A 21,181-nucleotide genomic window follows, 5' to 3' on the forward strand; every position below is an offset into this window, starting at 1 on the left:
ACATGACTGCATCAGACAATAAGAAGTTAACAAACTAAGGGACCCTTTTACTAAAGGGCATTTATCCCCTTAATGCGCAGTTAACACATGGAAACAGCATTAAGTGATTTTGCAGTCATTTGCCTGTTTCTGTGCATTAAATTGCATGTTACAACGTTTTCAGAGTTACTCCCTCAGGAGGCGTAGAAGCGTTAGCCGACTACCACGTTACACTTATCGCACGCAAACTTCGGATTCTATATATGGCGCTCAAAATTGCATGCGCGGATTTTAAGCGTGTACAGTTATGATTAGTGAGCCAATGCCAATATTTAGGAGCTAATAATTATTGGCATTAGCAACAGTTTGGATTTACATGTACATCTTGCTAAGCGCTATTCTGTAAAGATGCTTATGTAAATCTTTTAGCATGCAGCTGAACAGGGGGCGTGGCCATGGGAGGAGCATCAGTGGGTCTGGACGTTCACTAAAAATGTGTGCACTGTTATAGAATTGGGGGACCTGTTTCTAATTTACACACAAGGATTTACACCAGCTTTGAGTTGGTTTGAATTCTCCAACACAGATCCTCATTGCTACACGCTATTCTATAAAGGGTGCCCAACTCGCAGCGCCATTTATAGATTTTTGCTCGGCACTCCTTTTTTTCAGCACCCAAATTTGGGCACCATTTACAGAATCTAGTCGTAACTGGCTAATTAAGAGTTAATGTAGGACCATTTACCGCATCTTAGATAGGAGGTGGTAATTGGTCTTATATTAGCTCTCAGTAGGTACTAGGAATGTTTGAATATTAAAACATGACCTGCAGTAAAAATAGTGGGAATGTCCCCAAATGATGCTGTATAAAACTTTGCAGCTACCGCATGACACATTTACATGCATTTACTACTACTACTACTTAACATTTCTAATGCACTACTAGACATACGCAGCGCTGTACACTTGAACATGAAGAGACAGTCCCTGCTCGACAGAGCTTACAATCTAATTAGCAAGCCTTTAATAAAATACCCAGTAAATTTTGAACATCCCAACATGGATGTTCCTTTTCTGATCTAGATGTTGTGTGCAAATTGGAGCTTCACATGTGCTGTAGACCTGGAGCGCTGTTAACAGTAACTGAGAGGAAAGTAAACAGGTCATAACTGATGAACATCTTGAAACCCCAAATGAAGGGGCCCTTTTATTAAAGTGTGCTGAAATCTGGGCTTCACACGTTCTAAAGCGGGACTTTCTCGCGTGCTCAGCCCAGATTTTTTAAATTTCAGGTTATGCACTAATGTTGCATTAGCACATGCTGTCTGTAAAAAAAGTTAACGTGGGAGCTCCTGCATTAACTCTGCATTAGCCGGTTAGTGTGCAGTAGTGCGAACGTGCTAGCTAGTTAATACTTCAATGCCAAAATAATATTTGGAAAAATAGCTAAGGCACAATGTAGTGCATGCAAACAGGAAAAACACTGGGAAATGCTTCAACTTGCTAAGCAAGTTAGGCCTAACATCTTTTAGTAGGAGGGTCCCTAAAAATTGTGTACTGTAATTCTATTAGAACGTCATTGTAATCAAGTAACAGTACTGTATATTAGAGAATGACACGGGGACAAAGTTTGGCCCCGTCCCCGTGGGTTCTGTCTCCATCCCCGCTCCATCCCCACAGGTTCTGTCCCATCCCCATCCCCATCCCCATGGACTCTGTCCTTATCTACTGAAGCCTTGAGCACATGCAACTGTTGTGTATAAATTGCAAATAGAAAGCAATAATAACAATGAGCAGCTATAACCCTCCTTCCCACCACCACCCTCTACCCTTTCAACTAGAAAATGACACGGGGACAAAGTTTGTCCCCGTCCCTGTAGGCTCTGTTCTCATCCCCACCCCGCCCCCATGGGATCTGTCCCCGCCCCATCCTCGTGAGCTCTGTCCCCGTCCCTGCGGTTCCCCGTCCCCGTGTCATTCTCTACTATATATGCGCTGATAAAATATTTCTCCATATTTGAGTTTATATTTATACATTTTCTTTAACTGCATTACTTCGACCAAGAAAAGACTTCTTGATATTATTTCAATTCATCTATTGCCGTTTATATACTGCTCTTATCCAGAGCAGAGCACAAACATAACACAACTAATAAAACCACATCAATCACAAACATACATATAAAAAAAATACAACCAGACTCATCCCAGTGCTCTGTTCTCGTTATACTGAGATCAAATCCTAGCCTGCAACAAAAAATGCTGTTTTAACTGTTTCATAAACAGAACCAAGTTCTCCTACCTCCTGAGGTAACTGGTAATATTATTATTCCTAGCGGAAATTCTGGAATTGGCTGGGAATGCAGCAAGGGACAACAAGAAAAGTCGAGTCACTCCTAGACACATTCTGTTGGCTGTAGCCAATGATGAAGAGTTAAATCAGGTAAGAATTCAGGGCCTGAGTTTGTAAGAGAGTAAAGTGTATTTATTCAAGGTTCCAAGGGTGTAGCTTTATTTAGCCAAACGGTCATATTGCCAGCCAGAAATACAATAAAGTGAAATGTTTGTTTAACCAGCAAGCTGTACTGGTTTAAGCATGTTTATTTAGATTCCATACAAAGATGCCTAAAATCCAAGTTTTATGTTTTCAGTAGATTGTCTTTGAAAAGCAAGACGAAGGTGATGCCTGTTTTATTTTACTGAAGATTTTTTTTTTTTAACTAAGCTAATGTAGCGTTTTCAGCACAATAGTAGAGCAGACCCGCTGCTGTCAACTGCATTAAAATGGGAGTAGCCTGACGCGGGACTGGACCGGGTCTGGGTATGACGGGTGGGAGGAGGGGTGGCTGGCCATCACAGCACAAGCATACTTCATCATTAAAGGTTGCTCTTTTAATATGTTTGTCAGCCATTCATTGGTTCTCTTGGCTGCTTCCACTCTGAGCTTTGTGTATGTGTCATAGTTACTTTAGAATGTTAAACACCCAGCCCCCCTGGATTCTATAAATGGCACACAAATTTATGCATGCAAAATTGGGTGCTATCATGAGATGCATGTTAGCATCAATAATTGGATGCTAACAATCAATTATTGGCATCAAGGGCCGGATTCTATATAAGGTGCCTAAAAAATCTGCACGGTAAACATTTCCGTATTCTGTAAGCGGCACCTAGATTTAGGCGCGGTATATAGAATACAAGTAGTTGATATCCCAGCACCTAAAACAACACGCTTCCATTTACACCAATGAAAATATGGCTGCAAGTAGATTTACGTGCACCGGGCCATATTCTGTAAGTACGCTTGTAAATTGTGGAACACCCACAAAACGCCCATTTCCCCCAGAATCCACTTAGTGGGTTGTGCGTGTAAATTCTAATTAATGTCAATTAGTGCTCATTATTGCTTAAGTGTTATCAATGCTAATTAGCTTATTAAGCCAATTAAGTTACGCACATGGTTATGGAATATGCCTAGATTTTGGTGCGGAACACTAGGCGCGAGATATAGAATCTGGAGGTAATTGACACCATTTTGGATTTGTGTGCACATCTTGCTAAGCACTAGTGTATAAAGATTCATGCGTAAATTTTATAGGGTTGTGGGCAAAAGGGGGCATTCATTAAATGATGTGCGCAGAATTACTGAATACCGGGGATCTGCACCTAAGTGGCAGGCCAGGATTTACACCAACAGGGGCATTTTCGAAAGAGAAGGACACCCATCTTTCGACACAAATCAGGAGATGGGCGTCCTCTCAGGGTCGCCAAAATCGGCATAATCGAAGCCGATTTTGGGCGTCTCCAAATGCAGTCCGTCGCGAGGAAAACCAAAGTTCCTGGGGGCGTGTCGGAAGCGAAGCGATAATGGAAAAAAGAAGGGCGTCCCTGACTAGCATTTGGTTGACTTGGTCCATTTTTTTTCACGACTAAGCCTCAAAAAGATGCCCACACTGACCAGATGACCACCGGAAGGAAACGGGGAAGACCTCCCCTTACTCCCCCTAGTGGTCACCAACCCCCTCCCACCTTAAAAACAAAATATTCAGGTTTTTTTTTGCCAGCCTCTATGCCAGCCTCAAATATCATACCCAGCTCCATGACAGCAGTATGCAGGTCCTTGGAGCAGTTTTAGTGGGTGCAGTGCACTTCAGGCAGCGGACCCAGGCCCATCCCTCCCCTACGTGTTACACTTGTGGTGGTAAATGTGAGCCCTTCAAAGCCCACCAGAAACCCACTGTACCCACATGTAGGTGCCCCCCTTCACCCCTTAGGGCTATGGTAGTAGTGTACAGTTGTGGGGAGTGGGGTTTGGGGGGCTCAGCACCGAAGGTAAGGGAGCTATGCGCCTGGTAGCAATTTGTGAAGTCCACTGCCGTGCCCCCTAGGGTGCCTGGTTGGTGTCCTGGCACATCAGGGGGACCAGTGCACTACGAGTGCTGGCTCCTCCCACGACCAAATGCCTTGGATTTGGTCATTTTTGAGATGGGCGTCCTCGGTTTCCATTATCGCCGAAAACCGGAGACGACCATCTCTAAGGACGACCATCTTTAAGGTCGACCTAAATGTTGAGATTTGGGCGTCCGTGACCGTATTATCGAAACAGAAGATGGACGTCCATCTTGTTTCGATAATAGCGGTTTCCCCACCCCTTCGCCGGGACGTCCTTAGAGGTGGTCGTCCCCGTTCGATTATGCCCCTCCAGCTAAACACCATTATATTCCTATAAGCCTCTTGGCATTTACTGCCAGCAGATTTCTACCGCGAGCTAAAAATGCTACCTCAGCTTACTAAAAGACCCCCCTTAAGCAGCCAAGTGCTGACTGCACTCCCAGAACACTCCCAACATAGCCAGCTTTGACTTAAGCACTACCCGCAAATTTCAGCAGCACTTAGGAGTCCTTTTACTAAGGTGCGCTGAAAAATGACATGCAGTAGTGTAGATGCGTGTTTTGGGTGCGTGCAGAATTATTTTTCAGCGCACCTACAAAAAATGCCTTCTTTAAAATTTTTGCCGAAAATGGACGTGCAGCAAAGTGAATATGGCCGGTCGGTGGCCAGCTAAATCGCTTTGAATATCGGCCAGTAAGCTGTCAGTTTTGTCTACATCCTTAGTACATTTTTAAAATAAATATAATGTTATTTGATAGGATAATTCTTTAGCTTACTGTCTACAATTTTTATATATAGCTGCTAAAGGGTGTCACTATAGCCAGTGGTGGCGTATTACCAAATGTTCACCCAGAGCTGTTGGCGAAGAAACGAGGATCCAAGAGCAAACTGGAAACCATCATCAAAAATACTCCAGCCAAAAAAGCAAAAAAATCATCCTCACCTAAGAAAGCAGCGTCAACAAAAGCAGGCGGCAAGAAAGGAATAAGGAAGTCTAAGGTAGGCAATGTTTCCAAACACAACGAGGAGTACAGGAGCCAGATTGCTTACAAACTGCACATGTTACCAGATCTAAACACCATTTATCTGAAGGACAGGCGGGATAATTTTATTACAGGGTAGCTATTTCATAGGCATCCAGAACCAGCCCTAACAATGCCCATTCGCAAAAAAGATGTAAATTTTGTGCATGTATTGTAAACATGTATGTTTGTTATAAAATGTGCAGCAAGGCAATGTTAGTACATATCCAAATACATACAAAAGGGATACTCATTCAAGGGTCTGACTTACAAAATTATTTAGGAACGATAGGAGGAAAAAGCCTCAAGAAGCTCCCAGCGTTGTTGAACAGCGGGAGCAGGACTGCTTCATCATCGGCTCGCATTATAGAGATAATGAAGCAGTCCTTCTCCTGCTGCTCAACAACGCTGGGAGCTTCTTGAGGCTTTTTCCTCCTATCATTCCTAAATAATTTTGTAAGTCAGACCCTTGAATGAGTATCCCTTTTGTATGTATTTGGATAGATTGACTATTTTGCAGGGATCTCCCCCTTATGTTTTGATTTAATGTTAGCGCATAGCCATGAATTGAAAACAAAAATGGAAAATTGGCCATTTTATGGCTGCAGTAAAAATGGTCTTAGCGCACGTGAAAAACCTACCTAATGGTGCACTAAGGCCACTTTTTATTGCAGCTTAGTAAAAAGACCTAAGAGAGGGAGGCAGAGGACAAGAGTACTAATTGGGAACTATTGGATAATTATGTCAGGGATGTAATTCAGGAATGAGGGTACCATCTGTCTGAATACTTATTTTGCTATTGTATTGATCCGTTTTGGTGGTATTGTTAAAAATGAATAAAGCAATTTGAACTCAAAAAAATTATTAGTCGCTGAGCAATTCAGGTTTCATTGTGATTCTTTTGAATTAAATTCATTTTCCAAGATGACACCGTTGGGGGGGGGGGGGGGGGGGGGAAGTAGCTGGGGAATGCCCCTGCCCCCTTCAGAGAGGCTAATACATTAGCCAGTGAGTTCTTCATTTTTGGGCTGAGTGTTTTCACAATGCCTTACGAGATTGTGATTTGCATGCTTGAGAGATGTATGTGTCACATGATCTTGAATCAGCAGTTTGTTTTTGTCAGAAGAAGCAAGGTGAAGTCAGCAAAGCAGCAAGTGCAGACAGTACAACAGAGGGCAGTCCAGGAGATGGATTTACCGTCCTGTCCACAAAAAGTCTCTTTCTTGGACAGAAGGTAAGATTGCACATTTCAGATCACTCACTTGCTATCATGATCAAAGATAAGGAGCTAATGAAGAGTAGTTATGGAAGGGTGTAATATGCATGCAGTCAAGTGTTTAGAAGTTTTAATAGATAAGCTTTCAACAAATGTGTTCAGTGATGATCTTTAGAGTTGTTTCTCACTACTGTATCAGCCAGCTAGTAAATTAATAGTAAAGAGAATAAGGCAAACCTAAATTCACATTGCATGAGAGGTGCTGATGTTGGCATCACAAAACACCATTAAATGCCATATTTTTGTAGATAGTTTTCACATCTGCCCATAAATACACTATCATTATTGGTTATTAGCAGTTTTCTGGCCTGCTGTCTGGGTAAAGATCAAACAATTAACTGACTGAGTAAATCCCAGTCAGAGAGGCATCTGATGCACTTCAGGAATAGGAATGAAATCCTGCTGAATGATTTTGCTTGTGTCTTGCCCACTGAATTCATCATCTTGTGGGCTGTGAAAGACCGATATGGGGCTCATTTTCAAAGCACTTAGGCTTACAAAATTCCATAGGTTTCTATGTAACTTTGTAAGTCTAAGCGCTTTGAAAAATGCCTCTATGTCAACTAGACAGAAGCGCTAGCTTTTCCCTTCTGAAATCAGAAATTAATGGAATAAAGCTTAATCTCTGTTGATATTTTTTACTGAAGATAAAATTGACTTAGAGGGATTCCCTATTCATACAAACAGAAGTGTGATTTAAGAACTTCATCTCATTTACTTAAAAAAAAATATTAATTATGTTTGGCAAAAGATGGAGAACATAGTTAAGTGCATAGTGTTAAAGATTAACAAGCAAAACTAAGGGGGTCTTTTACTAAGCTGCGGTAGCGTTTTTAGAAATCAACTGGTGATAAACACCAAGAAGCCCGTTATATTCCTATGGATGTCTCAGCGTTTACCGCCAGCTGATTTCCACCATAATCTAAAAACTCTACCACAGCTTAGTAAAAAAACTCCCTAAATAAATAAAACATGACACGTTTTAATTGGACTAACAATACATTTCTTGACTAGGCTTCGGGTTACAATGCTCGCTTAGGTGAGAACAGAGTACTACGACATTATTTGGGCTATAATCTGCTAGATCTTAGTATGAAAACTGAGGGTTGTTTGGTTTTTTTTTTAATGAATGACAGTTCCATCTTCCCTATAAGGGAAAAACACTGTGATTTTATTTTTTGCTAAAACCTTTGAATGCTGCTTTTAATTTTTGCGATCTTCTATTGGGATGTTTCTGAAAATATTTCTCTGAAATTTTTTTTCCATTTTGGTTTAAATCCAAATGAATTAATACTTAACAGGACATGTCTGTTGAAGAAACAGGATATAAATCCACTGATGCAGTCTCTGTTCTCTCTTCCTGATATGCCCACGTGAGTTGGGTGAATAAAGTGGAGTATCTCAGTGTCACTACCAGTCCAAACCTCTGTGGATTTTAGACACGCACAGTTCAGAAGCTCAGAACTGGCAGCCGCAGCATGTTCCTCCATATTGATCAAGGTCTGAATCAGAAAAGATCTGGATTCACCTTGTCCCTGTTTTCTGACTTTAAGCTGCGCTACTTTTCCTATAGAAGACCTTTGTGAAGCGGACAGAGAACAGATATTATTCAGAGCCATGCTAATTCAATACTGCGCTGTTCTGAATCCTTTTTGATGTTGAACTAATTGATCTCATCTTTTAAACCTGGAATGCTTCATTTTTGCATCAGAGCTAATTCGGAGCATTTCAAACATGATTTAACGTTTTTACAACTGAAGCCTTTCCAGCTTATTTTAAAAAATATTTTCAGAAACATAAACCAGAAGCCCTTTTTTTTTAGCAGCCAAATTACCTTGATTTTCAAGTGCTTGCTAAACATATATTTCCCTTTCTTGGCAAGAAAATGCATTCCAGAAGAGTACTGTATGAGACAGTTGGGTTACAAAGAAGGGCCTTGCAGTTGCCATGGCTGTTGCTAAGCTACTTGATTTTGAGGGCAAAGGGTCTGGCAGACGCTGGGGTAATTGTTTTTGCTAATGATTCTACATTTAAGCATCTCAGGATTACTTACTTCTTTTATTTTGCACATTTTTACCATTCAATCTATACCATAAGCAAGCTGAATGCTCTCATCAGTTATGGAGGAAAGACTTCAGATTCCCTTCTTTCACCCTGGTTGTGCTTTCCTTGGTAGCAGACTGCTTCCTATCCTGTGCAGACCATCATCTGCTCTATTAGGAATAGGTGCAGAATCATCATAAGTCAGAAAACCTCCATTTAGAGCAATTACCATTAACCACTCTTATTTATTACTTCTTATGCTGTAGGGAAATACACTTATCTGGGCTGTAGCATACTCAATTGGGAACGCTCAACAGAGAGCCCCTGTTTCTCCAGTGCTTCTTCAGGAGCCGTGCCCTCGGCTATTAGGGATGTCCTGAAAACGTGACTGCTTTGGGTTCCCAGAGGACAAGAGTTGTCCATCCTTGACATAATAAGTATGTCAGTGAGTGTTTTAAAGTTGCACTATGTACCCCCAGGGATTGTAGCAGCCTGGTTTCATCGGTACTGAAGTCCCTTTTTTTCTTTTTCACATTTTTTATTTATGCAGTTTTATAATACAGGTACTGAAATATCTTAACGCATCCCGGCGTGTGTTATTGCTATGAAATGTGGCACTTAAAAAATAATCATAAATAATAAAAGGTTAACACTTGCTCATAAGCTACTTAAAAGAAATCATATTGATTATATCCCACATTCCATATCCACTAATTCAGTCTGATCAGAGCTCAGCAAGGCAATTTATAAAACTTACAGTACCTCTGCTTCCCATATTACAGTCTCATATTTAGGAAGAAAAACAATATCCAGGTACAGCCCATTGAGTTTTACATAAAATACCTTTCCCTGAAATATTTTTAAAATAGCCATAGGGCCCTGTTTACTAAGTCACGCTGTAGACGCGCTAACTTTTTAGTGCACGCTAACGATAGAATCTCCCAGATTCTATAAATGGCATGCAAAATTGCGCACTATTCTGAGATGCATGCGTAACTAAATTGGCAACGAGCCAATCAGTACCAGTAATTGGGTGCTAACAATCAGTTATTGGCATTAATGAGCTATGATTTAAATTTGTATGCTCACATTGGTAAACCCTATTCTATAAAGATCGCACACAAATCTTATAAAGTGCAACTCTGAAGGGGTGTGGCCATGGGATGGGCGGGTAAGGGGCATTCATTAAAGATGCATGCATACTACCAGGATTTACACCAGGTTTCCATTGGAGTAAATAATCACGCCCACAGCTTGGCACGGAAATCAGCTGTAAGCGCTATACTGTAAATGGCACTCAACTCTGAGCACTGTTTATAGAACATTTCGGCACCGAATTTTCAGCACCACATACTGAATTCAGCCCAGTGTGTATAACACACAAACCATTCTCTCATCATCTTTGCTAATAGACATTATAGACATAACAGTAGCTAATGATATAACCTTGAGTGACTGAGTTAATACCTTTGGTTTTATGTGAGAATAAATCCAAATAAAAAAACAAAATCCTGCTGTGGAGCAAAATGAGGAGTTACAAAGTACCTGAATGCCTGGAAATGATGGAGCCAATTTTTTTTTTTAATCTATACTTTTTCCAATAATATCAAGTATACATCCTCCATAACTTGAATAGATCAGAAACCCAATTCAAAATCATAAAAAGTGAAAATGATCAAATATTTAGTCCACAATATAGAGGAGGGTCAAATCAAAATATTTAACAATTAGAGGAAATCAAAATAAGAGCATCATGAATTAAGCAATTATCTACAGCCAGGACATGCTGGCTCTGAGTCCACTAACACACCAACCCCCTCTCTAGCCACAATAAATTAAAGCGGTTGTCTAGGCTCCAAAAAAAAAATGAAAACTCTAACTGATACACAAGACAACATTTATCAGGATGGGGCCAATGTTAAGCCTCTGGTGGTTGGCAGTTTTTAAAACGGTGACTGCCAGGGGATAAAAAAGCATCAGCTATTCAGGACAGTTATCTGGATACTGACCGGCACTAAATATCCAGAAATCAGAACTGACCAGATTCAGACCACTAACTGGATAAAGTTAGGACATCACCACTATCTGTTCCAGCTCCTCCCATAGACCAGCTCAACACTGTCTGGGTAGCGCTGAGGTGATCAGAGGGAAAATTCTACTGGCTGCAATTTATTCAGAGAGCTGCACCTGCTAACCAGATAAATGCCTTTGAATATCAGCCTGCACATCTTCATGATGTTTCAAGATGCACATTAATGGGTGTAACAATTGTCCGTGAAGGGAATTTTTAAAGTTCTGAAAGGTTCCTGCGAGAAATGAAAATAAGATCTGTGGCATTCCTGTAATACTAGCAAACCAATGTTTTGCTGCTGTTAGAAAATAAAACGGAAGTATAGAGTTCCTCTTCATAACAAAGCCTAATTACTTGTACATCATGGTGACCCCACAGCCCGTCAGGTTTTTAGGATATCTCTGGTGAATATACCTGATGTTGGCATACATCGCAGACTCAGTTAATGTGAATTTATCTCAATCACATTCATTGCGGGTATCTTGAAAACCCAACTTGCTGTAGGGTCACCAAGACGGGTTTGGAAGACCTCTTATACACATTGGGCCTGATTTGTGAAAAGATTTTTTCCCAGAATACTTTTAATAAATAAGTCATATATTGAGACAAATGCAATAAACTTACAGTAATTTTTTTGTTTGTTTTTTGCATGTAAGTTGGCAAAAATTTAAATGTGCAGTAAAAGACTATTAACATGGAATAAAGTTTACTAACTGCATACTAACAGAAACCCTCAGTAGCACAAGGCCAGTATTAACAGGGACACTAGCACACAATGTGTAAAATCTACATACTATAGCTTGAAATTCTTTATATTAACCATCCCAAAATGAAAAGTGAACCCCCATGGACCACAAGTTACTCAATCCCTAACTACATCCTTTCTCCCTGAGCAGTCTTGTACAACCTCTTCTCTAAGCAGCTTTATTCAGGTCCCTCTTCCCAAGTAGGTTCTACCATAACTCCCTCACTCTTCTGGAATTAGGTCCTACCATTATAAGGTTCTGACTCTTTATGGACAGGAGGGGCTTCAAAGTCCCCTTTACACACTCCTGCAGTTGCTGAATGATGTTTGTAGAAGGTGCATGGTGAATTAACTCCACCTTGCGTCTTGCAGTGATATGCTCTTGAAGAGCCCTGGAATGGGGTTTGAAAGAGTCTTGGGGGTCTGATGGCTGTGTGAAAATGGGGGATACTGCTGGAGTGAGCTGTTATGGTGCCCTTCAGACAGGGCTGGAAACACTCATCTTGTGATCTACAGGGTTTGATGAGAGAGGAAATCATGTGTACCATCATTCTGGGGCAGTTAGCAGAGGATTTGGCCATGGCTAAAAAGCTTTAGGTCTTAGTCTCACAGCAAAAAGTTTAGCACCTAGCCCAAGGCAAACATTACATTTCCTCCATGTCCCTCCAGACCGGTCAAGACGCGTGGGTTATGTCCTCCTACCAGCAGAGGGAGACTGAGAAACACTGAGCTTTTGAATACTGTATATATAACCTGTGCAGTACATCCACTAGCCAGTATTTTCTCAGTCTCAGCAGAGGTAGAAGGACAGCCTGTGCAGTCTTCAATAGTCTGGTGAGGTAGTTTGACTATTCAGTTAAGGGGATTTTACTCTTCTTGCCAATTTATTGGTTTTTGACTATTCCCTGTACGTGTGTTGAAAAAAAAAAAAAGTGCTTCGGGGCCCTGGGTCTGGTGGGGCCCAGTTTTTCCCCCTGTGCTGCTCTCTATGGAGATTCTGGCAGCTTTGTGCCTTGGCTGCTTTTCTAATATTGTAGCCTTGAGTGCCTCCCACTTCTCAGCTGCCAATTTGTGTTGATGTCTCTTTAAGAGCTATCTGGGCCTGTATCTGACTAGGAACGGACGGCAGGTTCGATTCCTGTTTATAGCGAGAGAGCAGTGCGAGTGATTGTTGTGGGAAAGCGGTGAGTGAAAATTTTTGGCGCCGCTTCGCACAGCGTGTGGTGAGCTTCAGTGTTATGGCAGGCAAACTCTTCCGGTGTCGCGCGTGTTCGCGCCGAGGAGTAGAATCTCCGGGAGGACAGTGCCGGCTGTGCGGCGAACCGAAGCAGGCCTCGTTGATGGCGGCGCCCCCGGTGTTAATTGCGGAGGTTCCAGCTAATTCGGGGGTGTCGGGGGCAGCGGGAGCTCCAGCAGGGACGGTGTCAGCGAGTTTAGTTTTGGCGGGAACGCCCGCCATTTTGGATTCCGCGCGTCCCGCGGAATCAGCTGTTTTTGGCCCTGCTGCCCCTGGATCGGCTCCAAAAGTGGTACCGGAGGGTCCAGGAGGCGTTGCTTTTCCTCCAGAGTTTGTTTGGACCCTCTATCAAGCCTGGAAGTCAGGACCCCCGCCTTTAGGGGAGGGGTCTAGTTCAGCACTGGCTAAGAGGCCTCGGTTTGAGTGGGACGAGGAGGAGGGATTCTCTCCTGGAGGGTCCGAAGGGGCTCTTAGTGAAATAGGAGATTCTGAGGGGTTTGAGGGCTCTCAGGATCCGGATTTGGTGGTGCCTGGAGAGGATCCTTCTGTAGTGAGGATTTTTCATAGGGAGGAGCTTGCGGAACTCATTGAGCAGGTCTCTTCCACCCTTAAGTTTGAACAGCCAGAGGCGGCTTTGGGGGAGGCTAGACAGGTGGATCCCTTGGTTAAGGGTATTCAGCGGCAGGCTAGGTCCTTTCCCATGAATAAGGATCTCCGGGATATGGTGTTTCAAGAGTGGCATTCGCCGGACTCTCCCTGTAAAGTTTCTAAAGCGATGACAAGACTTTATCAGCTTCCACAGGAAGATAGAGATTCCTTTAAGGCACCCACAGTTGATGCTGTGGTGACAGCAGTTACAAAAGCCACGGCTATTCCGGTAGACGGTAGGACCGCCCTCCGTGATCCTCAGGATAGGAGGCTTGAGTCCTTTCTCAAGCGGAGTTTCGATTTGTCGGCCCTGGCTCTGCAGGCCTCAGTTTGTGGGGGGCTGGTTGCGCGGGCGTGTTTCCGTTGGGCCGAGAAGCTTCTTGATGATTCGGTGGAGGTTGGGACCTCAGGGGTGCAGGAGTTAGCCAAATTGGAGATGGGATCGTCCTTTTTGTCTGATGCGCTTTATGATTTGCTCCGTGCCTCGGCCAAGAATATGGCTCTGCTGGTGGGGGCACGTAAGGCCCTTTGGTTGCGAGGTTGGGTCGCGGACGCAGCCTCTAAAGCTAAGTTGTGTTCACTTCCCTTTAAGGGGTCCATGCTTTTTGGTGAGGATTTGGATAAGTTGGTGCGCGGTCTCAGCGATGCCAAGGCCCCTCGCCTTCCGGATTTTCGTCCCAAGGCGGCTACCAGGGGTACTTCCTCCCGAGGTCGGTTTAAGGAGGCTCGTCAGTATAGGCCCGGGAGGACTAGTGGGTCCTATAGAGGTCAGTTTTTCCAGCGCACCCAGTCCTTTCATGGGAATCGGCGCGGAGGACGGGATTTCTCCGCGGGAGGACAGGTTTCAGGGTGTAATTCGCAATGAAGGTGTACAGGCTCTGGTTCGGGTAGGGGCTCGGCTGAGTCTGTTTTACCAGAACTGGGCCCAAATCACATCGGATCAGTGGGTTCTCGAGGTGGTGCGAGACGGATATGCACTGGAGTTCGACAGCTTGCCTCCCGAAAGGTTCCTGGAGTCCCCTTGTCATTCGAGGCTCAAGCGAGAAGCAGTGCGGGACACTTTGGCTCGCCTGATCAGCCTGGGGACGGTGGTACCTGTGCCCGCCGCTCAGCACCGCTTGGGCTGCTATTCGATCTATTTTGTGATCCCAAAGAAGGAGGATGCCTTTCGGCCTATCCTAGATCTGAAGACAGTCAATGCAGCTCTCAGGGTTCCCTCTTTTCGCATGGAACGTTGAGGTCGGTCATTGTCGCGGTGCAGGAAGGGGAGTTTCTCACGTCTTTGGATTTGACGGAGGCTTATCTGCACATCCCCATTCGGGCCGCTCCTCGAACATTTTCCAAGATCATGGTTGTAGTGGCGGCGGCCTTGTGGAAGCAGGGTATTCTGGTGCACCCGTACCTGGACGATTGGTTGATTCGGGCCAAGTCCCAGTCGGAGAGCGAGGTGGCTACTGCTCGAGTGGTTCAGTTTCTTCAGTCTCTGGGCTGGGTAGTGAACTTCGGCAAGAGTCACCTGGTGCTGTCACTGGAGTATCTGGGGGTTCTTTTCGATACCAGGAACGGTCGAGTCTTCCTGCCGGGCCCCCGGATTCGCAAGTTGCAGGGTCAGATTCGTCTATTTCTGGCGGAATCGGCTCCGACGGCCCGGGAGTATCTGCAAGTCCTGGGGTTGATGGCGGCCACCATAGAGGTAGTTCCGTGGGCCCGGGCGCACATGCGGCAGTTGCAGTCAGCTCTTCTCAGTTGGTGGTCACCTCTGTCTCAGGAGTTGGACATGCGCCTTCAGCTGTCGGTAATACCGCGCCTTAGTCTCCGGTGGTGGCTAGACCCATGCAATCTGGAAAAGGGAATGCCGTTGGAGGCCCCGCAGTGGGTGGTCCTCGTCACAGACGTCAGTCTCCAGGGCTGGGGAGCTCATTGTCTCGGTCAGGTAGCTCAAGGTCGCTGGTCTCGGGTAGAAGCTCAGTGGTCCATCAATCGTTTGGAAACTCGGGCCATTCGGTTAGCGCTTCAGGCGTTTCAGAGTCTTCTGTTGCGGAAAGCAGTCTGGGTGTTCTGCGACAACGCCATCGCCGTGGCTTATGTCAACCGTCAGGGGGGCACAAAGAGTCAGGCGGTCGCGGAGGAGGCGGCGCTGTTGTGCCAATGGGCGGAGGTTCATCTTCTAGCGCTCTCGCGGCACATGTGGCTGGAGTAGACAACGTGGAGGCAGATTACCTAAGCAGGCATTCTCTAGACCCCGAAGAGTGGTCTCTTCATCGGTCGGTGTTCAATCGCATTGTGTCGGTCTGGGGAATTCCCGTGATGGATCTCATGGCAACGGCCCGCAATGCTCAGGTTCAGAGGTTTTTCAGTCGACGGAGGGATCCTCGAGCGGAAGGTATAGATGCGCTCCTGATGCCTTGGCCTCAGGAGTTGCTGTATGTGTTTCCTCCATGGCCGTTAGTCGGTCGCGTGGTTCAGCGCATCACTCGGCACCCAGAACAAGTGATTTTGATAGCCCCGAATTGGCCGCGTCGGCCGTGGTACGGGGATCTGGTTCGGCTGGCAGTAGCGGATCCTCTGCTGTTGTCAGATTCAGTGGTGGTGTGTCAGGGACCGATAGTTATGCCAGATCCGGATCGGTTCTCGCTTACGGCCTGGCTCTTGAGAGGCACAGGTTAAGGAAGAAAGGTTTTTCGTCCAGAGTTATCGATACGATGTTGAGTTCGCGTAGGCAGTCCACTTCGTTGGCGTATGTCCGGGTCTGGAGAGTCTTTGAGCATTGGTGCTCAGGTAGACAGGTTCTTCCCTTTCGAGCGTCGGTGACGGATGTCTTGGAGTTTTTGCAGGATGGTATGGACAGGGCTCTGGCCTTGTCTTCCTTGAAGGTACAGGTGGGCGGCTTTGTCGTGTTTTCATGGGAAGATCCAGGGGAAGTCGTTAGCTTCTAGTCCTGATGTTGTTCATTTTTTGAAGGGTGTTAAGTTACTGCGACCGCCCCGGCGGCGGATGGTGCCTCCGTGGGATTTGAATCTCGTTCTGGATGCTTTGGTGAGGCCGTCGTTTGAGCCCTTGGTTTCTGTTTCGGATAAGGATCTTTCCCTAAAGACGGTGTTCTTGGTGGCTATTACTTCAGCTCGGAGGGTGTCGGAACTTCAGGCTTTGTCTTGTAGAGAACCCTTTTTGTCTTTTTCCAAGGAAAAGGTTTCGTTGCGCCTTGTGCTGTCCTTTTTGCCCAAGGTGGTTTCAGAGTTCCATGTGAATCAAGTTATTTCCTTGCCAGTTTTGGGTGACTTTGCGGGGGATGCGGAGCAGCGTCGACTGGTCAAGTTAGATGTGCGAAGAGTCTTGCGCTGTTATATTTCCAGAACTCGGCACTATAGACTTTCTGATCGTTTGTTCGTTCTTCATGGTGGTGCAAGAAAGGGCGCAGCAGCTTCCAAAGCTACGATAGCTAGATGGTTAAAGGAGTCAATTGCTTCTGCGTATTTGCTGAAGGGCCGCGTGGTCCCTAAGGAGTTTTCGGCTCATTCTACCAGGGGAATGGCGACCTCCTGGGCGGAGAGTAGTATGATTCCTCCGTTAGATATTTGTCGAGCGGCGGTTTGGTTGTCATTGCATTCCTTTGTTAAACATTACAGGATTGATGTGCATGCCAAGGAAGAGGCAGGCTTTGGGGCTGCAGTGTTGACCTCTGGCCTTCGTGGATCCTGCCCTTAGGATTTTTACTGCTTTGGTACGTCCCACGCGTCTTGACCGGTCTGGAGGGTCGTGGAGGAAGGTGAAATTAGATCTTACCTGCTAATTTTCTTTCCTCTAGTCCCTCCAGACCGGTCAAGGCCCGCCCAGTCTGTACTTTAGGCCAGGATGTCTGCTTGGTCTGTTTTGTCTGTTGTTCTCTCTTGGCAGCTGTTGAGTGTGGTTTCTATGGTTTCAGACTTTTGTTGGTATGAGTCTGGTCAGGTGTGACCGTGTTTGATAGTCCATCTGTGGAAGCACACACAATAAAGGGACACAGTGAAAGATATGAAGAAAGTGTCCAGTTGGCAGTGACCACGTACAGGGTTGTTCGTTGTAGTTGGTGTTTTTGTTTTTGTTTTCTCTGCTTTGTCAGGGTTATACTGGCTAGTGGATGTACTGCACAGGTTATATATACGGTATTCAAAAGCTCAGTGTTTCTCAGTCTCCCTCTGCTGGTAGGAGGACATAACCCACGCGTCTTGACCGGTCTGGAGGGTCTAGAGGAAAGAAAATTAGCAGGTAAGATCTAATTTCACCTTTGTGCATTTAACAAGTGCACAATTGGTAGCATGTGAATATGAGCATATCATGCTACTTCCCATACACCAACACAATCTCAGTTACATGCACATTCATACTAATGGCCTTTGACCCTAGTTTATCATGGAATTCTAATCCACTGCATTTTAATTTTAACTCATGTTATTTTATGCATTTTCTAGCACAGCTTGAAAAAACTATCCTACAAACAAACTCACCAATCTCTTATAAAGAGGATTCACTCTATCCATGTTAGTATCTTATATTGTTGACCTTCGATTTAAATAGTATGTTTATTTGGGATTTGATATACCGCTTTTGCTAATAAAAGCTCAAAGCGGTAAACAATAATACTATTACATAAAAGAAATTAGGAACAGCAAAGAATTCCATTAGTAGTTGTCTACAGTAAATTAAAGGCACAAACAGTATCATTCAGGAGTGAGCCAGGTGGTAGGCCAATAACATTTAAATTTTGGCCATTAGAAGAAATCTCCCCTTTCTATGAGAGATCTTCCATCTATCGGACTAAAGGCCATCAATATATTTTCCATAGACACGAGAGTCAGCCTTTTACCCCCTAAATCAGGAACAAGCTAATTGCATGCATAGATTTATAGAATTCTAGCAATTATGCGGTGCTAGCTGAGCACTTGGCATAGTTCTGTAAATGACACATGCAGTTCACTTAGCATGTAAATTTAAGGGGACAGGTCCACATTTACACGTGTAACTTACAGAATACTCTGTTACATGCTAAATTGCCTGCTGTTGATATGGCGTAAGTGGGTGTGCCAAAATGTAGGTACATTGATGCTAATTTTAGCTAGTATTATCTAATGGAATCTTGGCGCCCCGATTCTGTGTTAGAATTCGCATTCAGCATGCAGCATCGAAGGTTCCTAAGTTGTGACACCCAGGTATAAAATTGCTTCTATAGTATTAATTTAATCATTTAGGCTCAATTCATCCTGGAAGACTATAGCCAACTGAATGTGTAATACAATTAAAATATTATTTTGTATTTTTTAAGTCTTTCTATATTATATCATATAATTGAATTGACATAGAATGTTTATATTTTATGATATATTTATGGTGATTAAACCTCACTTTCGGTTAAACAGCCCGTTAAAACAATGGGGGGAGTACCTTCCTTATCTGATAAGCTTGACTCAAACATTTTATTCAAAGACCTTTATTTGTCAGAAAATACCAAATAAGCAAATCTGATTTGCCAATTTGGGCTTTTCTGGAGCATGAAGTCCTCAGAAGCACCTGCCTTCTGTAATTTATATTTTCTGTGCACAAAAAGGATTCCGTCAGGTACACAAGTCTGGTGACATCATTGCTTGTCGCCAGGATGGAACAGCTCTTCCAGAGCTCAGAAATGAATGCATCTTTCTGAGCATGCATGGCCTTTCCTGCACACAGCAGTATTCCAGGTACCTTCCACTTTGCCAAATGGATGTGAAAATAAAACTGTCCCATCTTTGTAAGGTTTCTTAACATCTGTCTGATGTTTCTAGTCATCTCCTTCTTTAAAAAGAAAAGTTTTTATATGTATGTATGTGTGTGTGTGTTCTTATTTCTTTTTCTTTTTTTTTTTCAACTATGTTAGTTATCAAATATGTCCCAAACAAAATTTTATTTGCTGCATTTGTATCCCACATTTTCCCACCATTGTCCAGATCCAGAATTTGTATACCCACTCCAAATGCTTTATTTGTCTTGGCTCCAACCATAAGCAGGACGATTGGAAGCACTGTGGACATATGTCCCCATTAGCCCGAAAAGACCACCTGAACCTTCTATGTTTATTTCTCATTTGCTATACCACCTTATGTGATACAACATTAAAGCAGTTTATAAGATTCTAAACAAAGAATTATGCAGAAATACAGTGGGAAATTGAAAGTGCTACTCCATGAACCATATATAAATCAGACTCAGACACACAAATAGTTGAATTAAATCATTCAAAAGCAGAGGCTTCTGCTTTCTTAAAAATAGAAGAGAGTAATATCTGCACAGAGACTGGGTGACTGCACTATCCAGCTCCATGTACGATGACTTGACAAAACTAGTTGCAAAAGAGCAGCACCAGACTTCCTTGAATTTGATGTGAGGTTCATTGGAGATTCCTTGACCAAAGCCCAGTTGCCTTCTGTCACTCATATAGGCCTGAGGTGAAAACACAAGTACATCAGCACTGATGTCTTACAAAGGTTATCCTCTAACCACAGGTCTGTGCATTCATCTCCAATGGAATCAACTCCATCACTTAGGCTGTGTAGCCAGGACACAACAAAGTGTCATCTGTTGTCAGTGCAATCACTACCATGACCGTACAGCACACAGATTATGAGCAGACCAATTCACTGCAAGATTTCTTTCATACTGATAGTGCATATCCCGTACAGGTGGCCACCTGCTGTTCCCAGTTCAGGCACAAGTCTCTCTTGTGGACGGTTGATAGTCCAGCCTCATGGCTTCAACTCTGGTCATAGTATATCATGTTACAATAGTTATAATGGTGATGAATCCTGTTCATTCGTTTTGCTGTCTTTACTATAACAATTTCCTTTATTTATGCAAAAGATGTTCAGTGAATTCATCAAGTGCTACTGTAAGTACCTTCCAAATATTCAATACCAGCTACCCAGCACAAACTCCTCTCAGTCCACATGCATTACTCCTACCCAGAGGGACATGTTCTTCACAAGATTCAGTAGTCTTCTATGTACTTCGGATTCCAAGCCATAAGGGATCCTCTTGCCATGCCATAGACTTGGCCCCTCCTCTTCACTTATCCCCCATACCTCTCATAGCAAAGATCCTGCACAAGTTCTAGCAGATGTCCAGCATGATGATTCTTATTGTGCCCTATTGGCCTGGTAAAAACTGATTACCTCATCTCTGCAGGCTTTATGTATTTACATCGAAGATCGTACAAAGCAAGGGCTCCCTTCTTCATCCTGACTTCAAGTCTATAACCCTGACAGCTTGGAAACTGAAGCTCATTTAATGACACCTCTGGGACTTCCACTGCCCATTCAAGATAGCATGGTTGCTGTAAGGAAACCATCAACCAGGCATGTCTGCTTCTTCAAGTGGAAGCGGTTCTCCATCTGGTGTTACATTAACTGTCCATGACCCCATTTAGTGTCTTCCCAATGCCATGATTCACTACCTGTACCTGCAGACAGTCTCCATCAAGCTACATATTGGTACACTCTCAGCCTATGATTTCACTATTGATAGTCTTATGGCTTCACAATATCCTATTATTTCTCAGTTTATGAAGGGCCTTCTGCAAGTCAAGTCACAAGTGCAGAAACCTCCTGTACTTTGGAACCTCAACTTCATCTTTACATCTCTTACGAAGCTGCCTTTAAGCTGATGACATTGACTTCACTAAAACATGTTACCCGAAAAGTGTTTTTCTAATAGCAGTTACCTCAGTTAGAAGGATAAGTGAACTTCAAGCCTTGATCAGCTA

At 43.8% G+C, this 21,181-nt stretch overlaps 1 protein-coding gene across 5 annotated transcripts in view; it reads left to right on the plus strand.

The window, feature by feature from the left end:
• Nucleotides 1-21,181, plus strand: part of LOC115475541 (core histone macro-H2A.1) — a 63,464-nt gene that overhangs the window by 19,115 nt on the left and 23,168 nt on the right. For 3 of the 5 annotated variants that reach the window (XM_030211329.1, XM_030211333.1, XM_030211330.1), the window contains exons 3-5: nt 2,316-2,422; nt 5,170-5,370; nt 6,517-6,627. In XM_030211329.1, the coding sequence (XP_030067189.1) occupies nt 2,316-2,422; nt 5,170-5,370; nt 6,517-6,627 (419 nt within the window). The remainder of the gene's footprint in view (nt 1-2,315; nt 2,423-5,169; nt 5,371-6,516; nt 6,628-21,181) is intronic. The other 2 variants (XM_030211331.1, XM_030211334.1) reach the window with 1 other exon arrangement.

This window comes from Microcaecilia unicolor, chromosome 8 (assembly GCF_901765095.1).
Source record: "Microcaecilia unicolor chromosome 8, aMicUni1.1, whole genome shotgun sequence".
Classification (NCBI taxonomy): domain Eukaryota; kingdom Metazoa; phylum Chordata; class Amphibia; order Gymnophiona; family Siphonopidae; genus Microcaecilia; species Microcaecilia unicolor.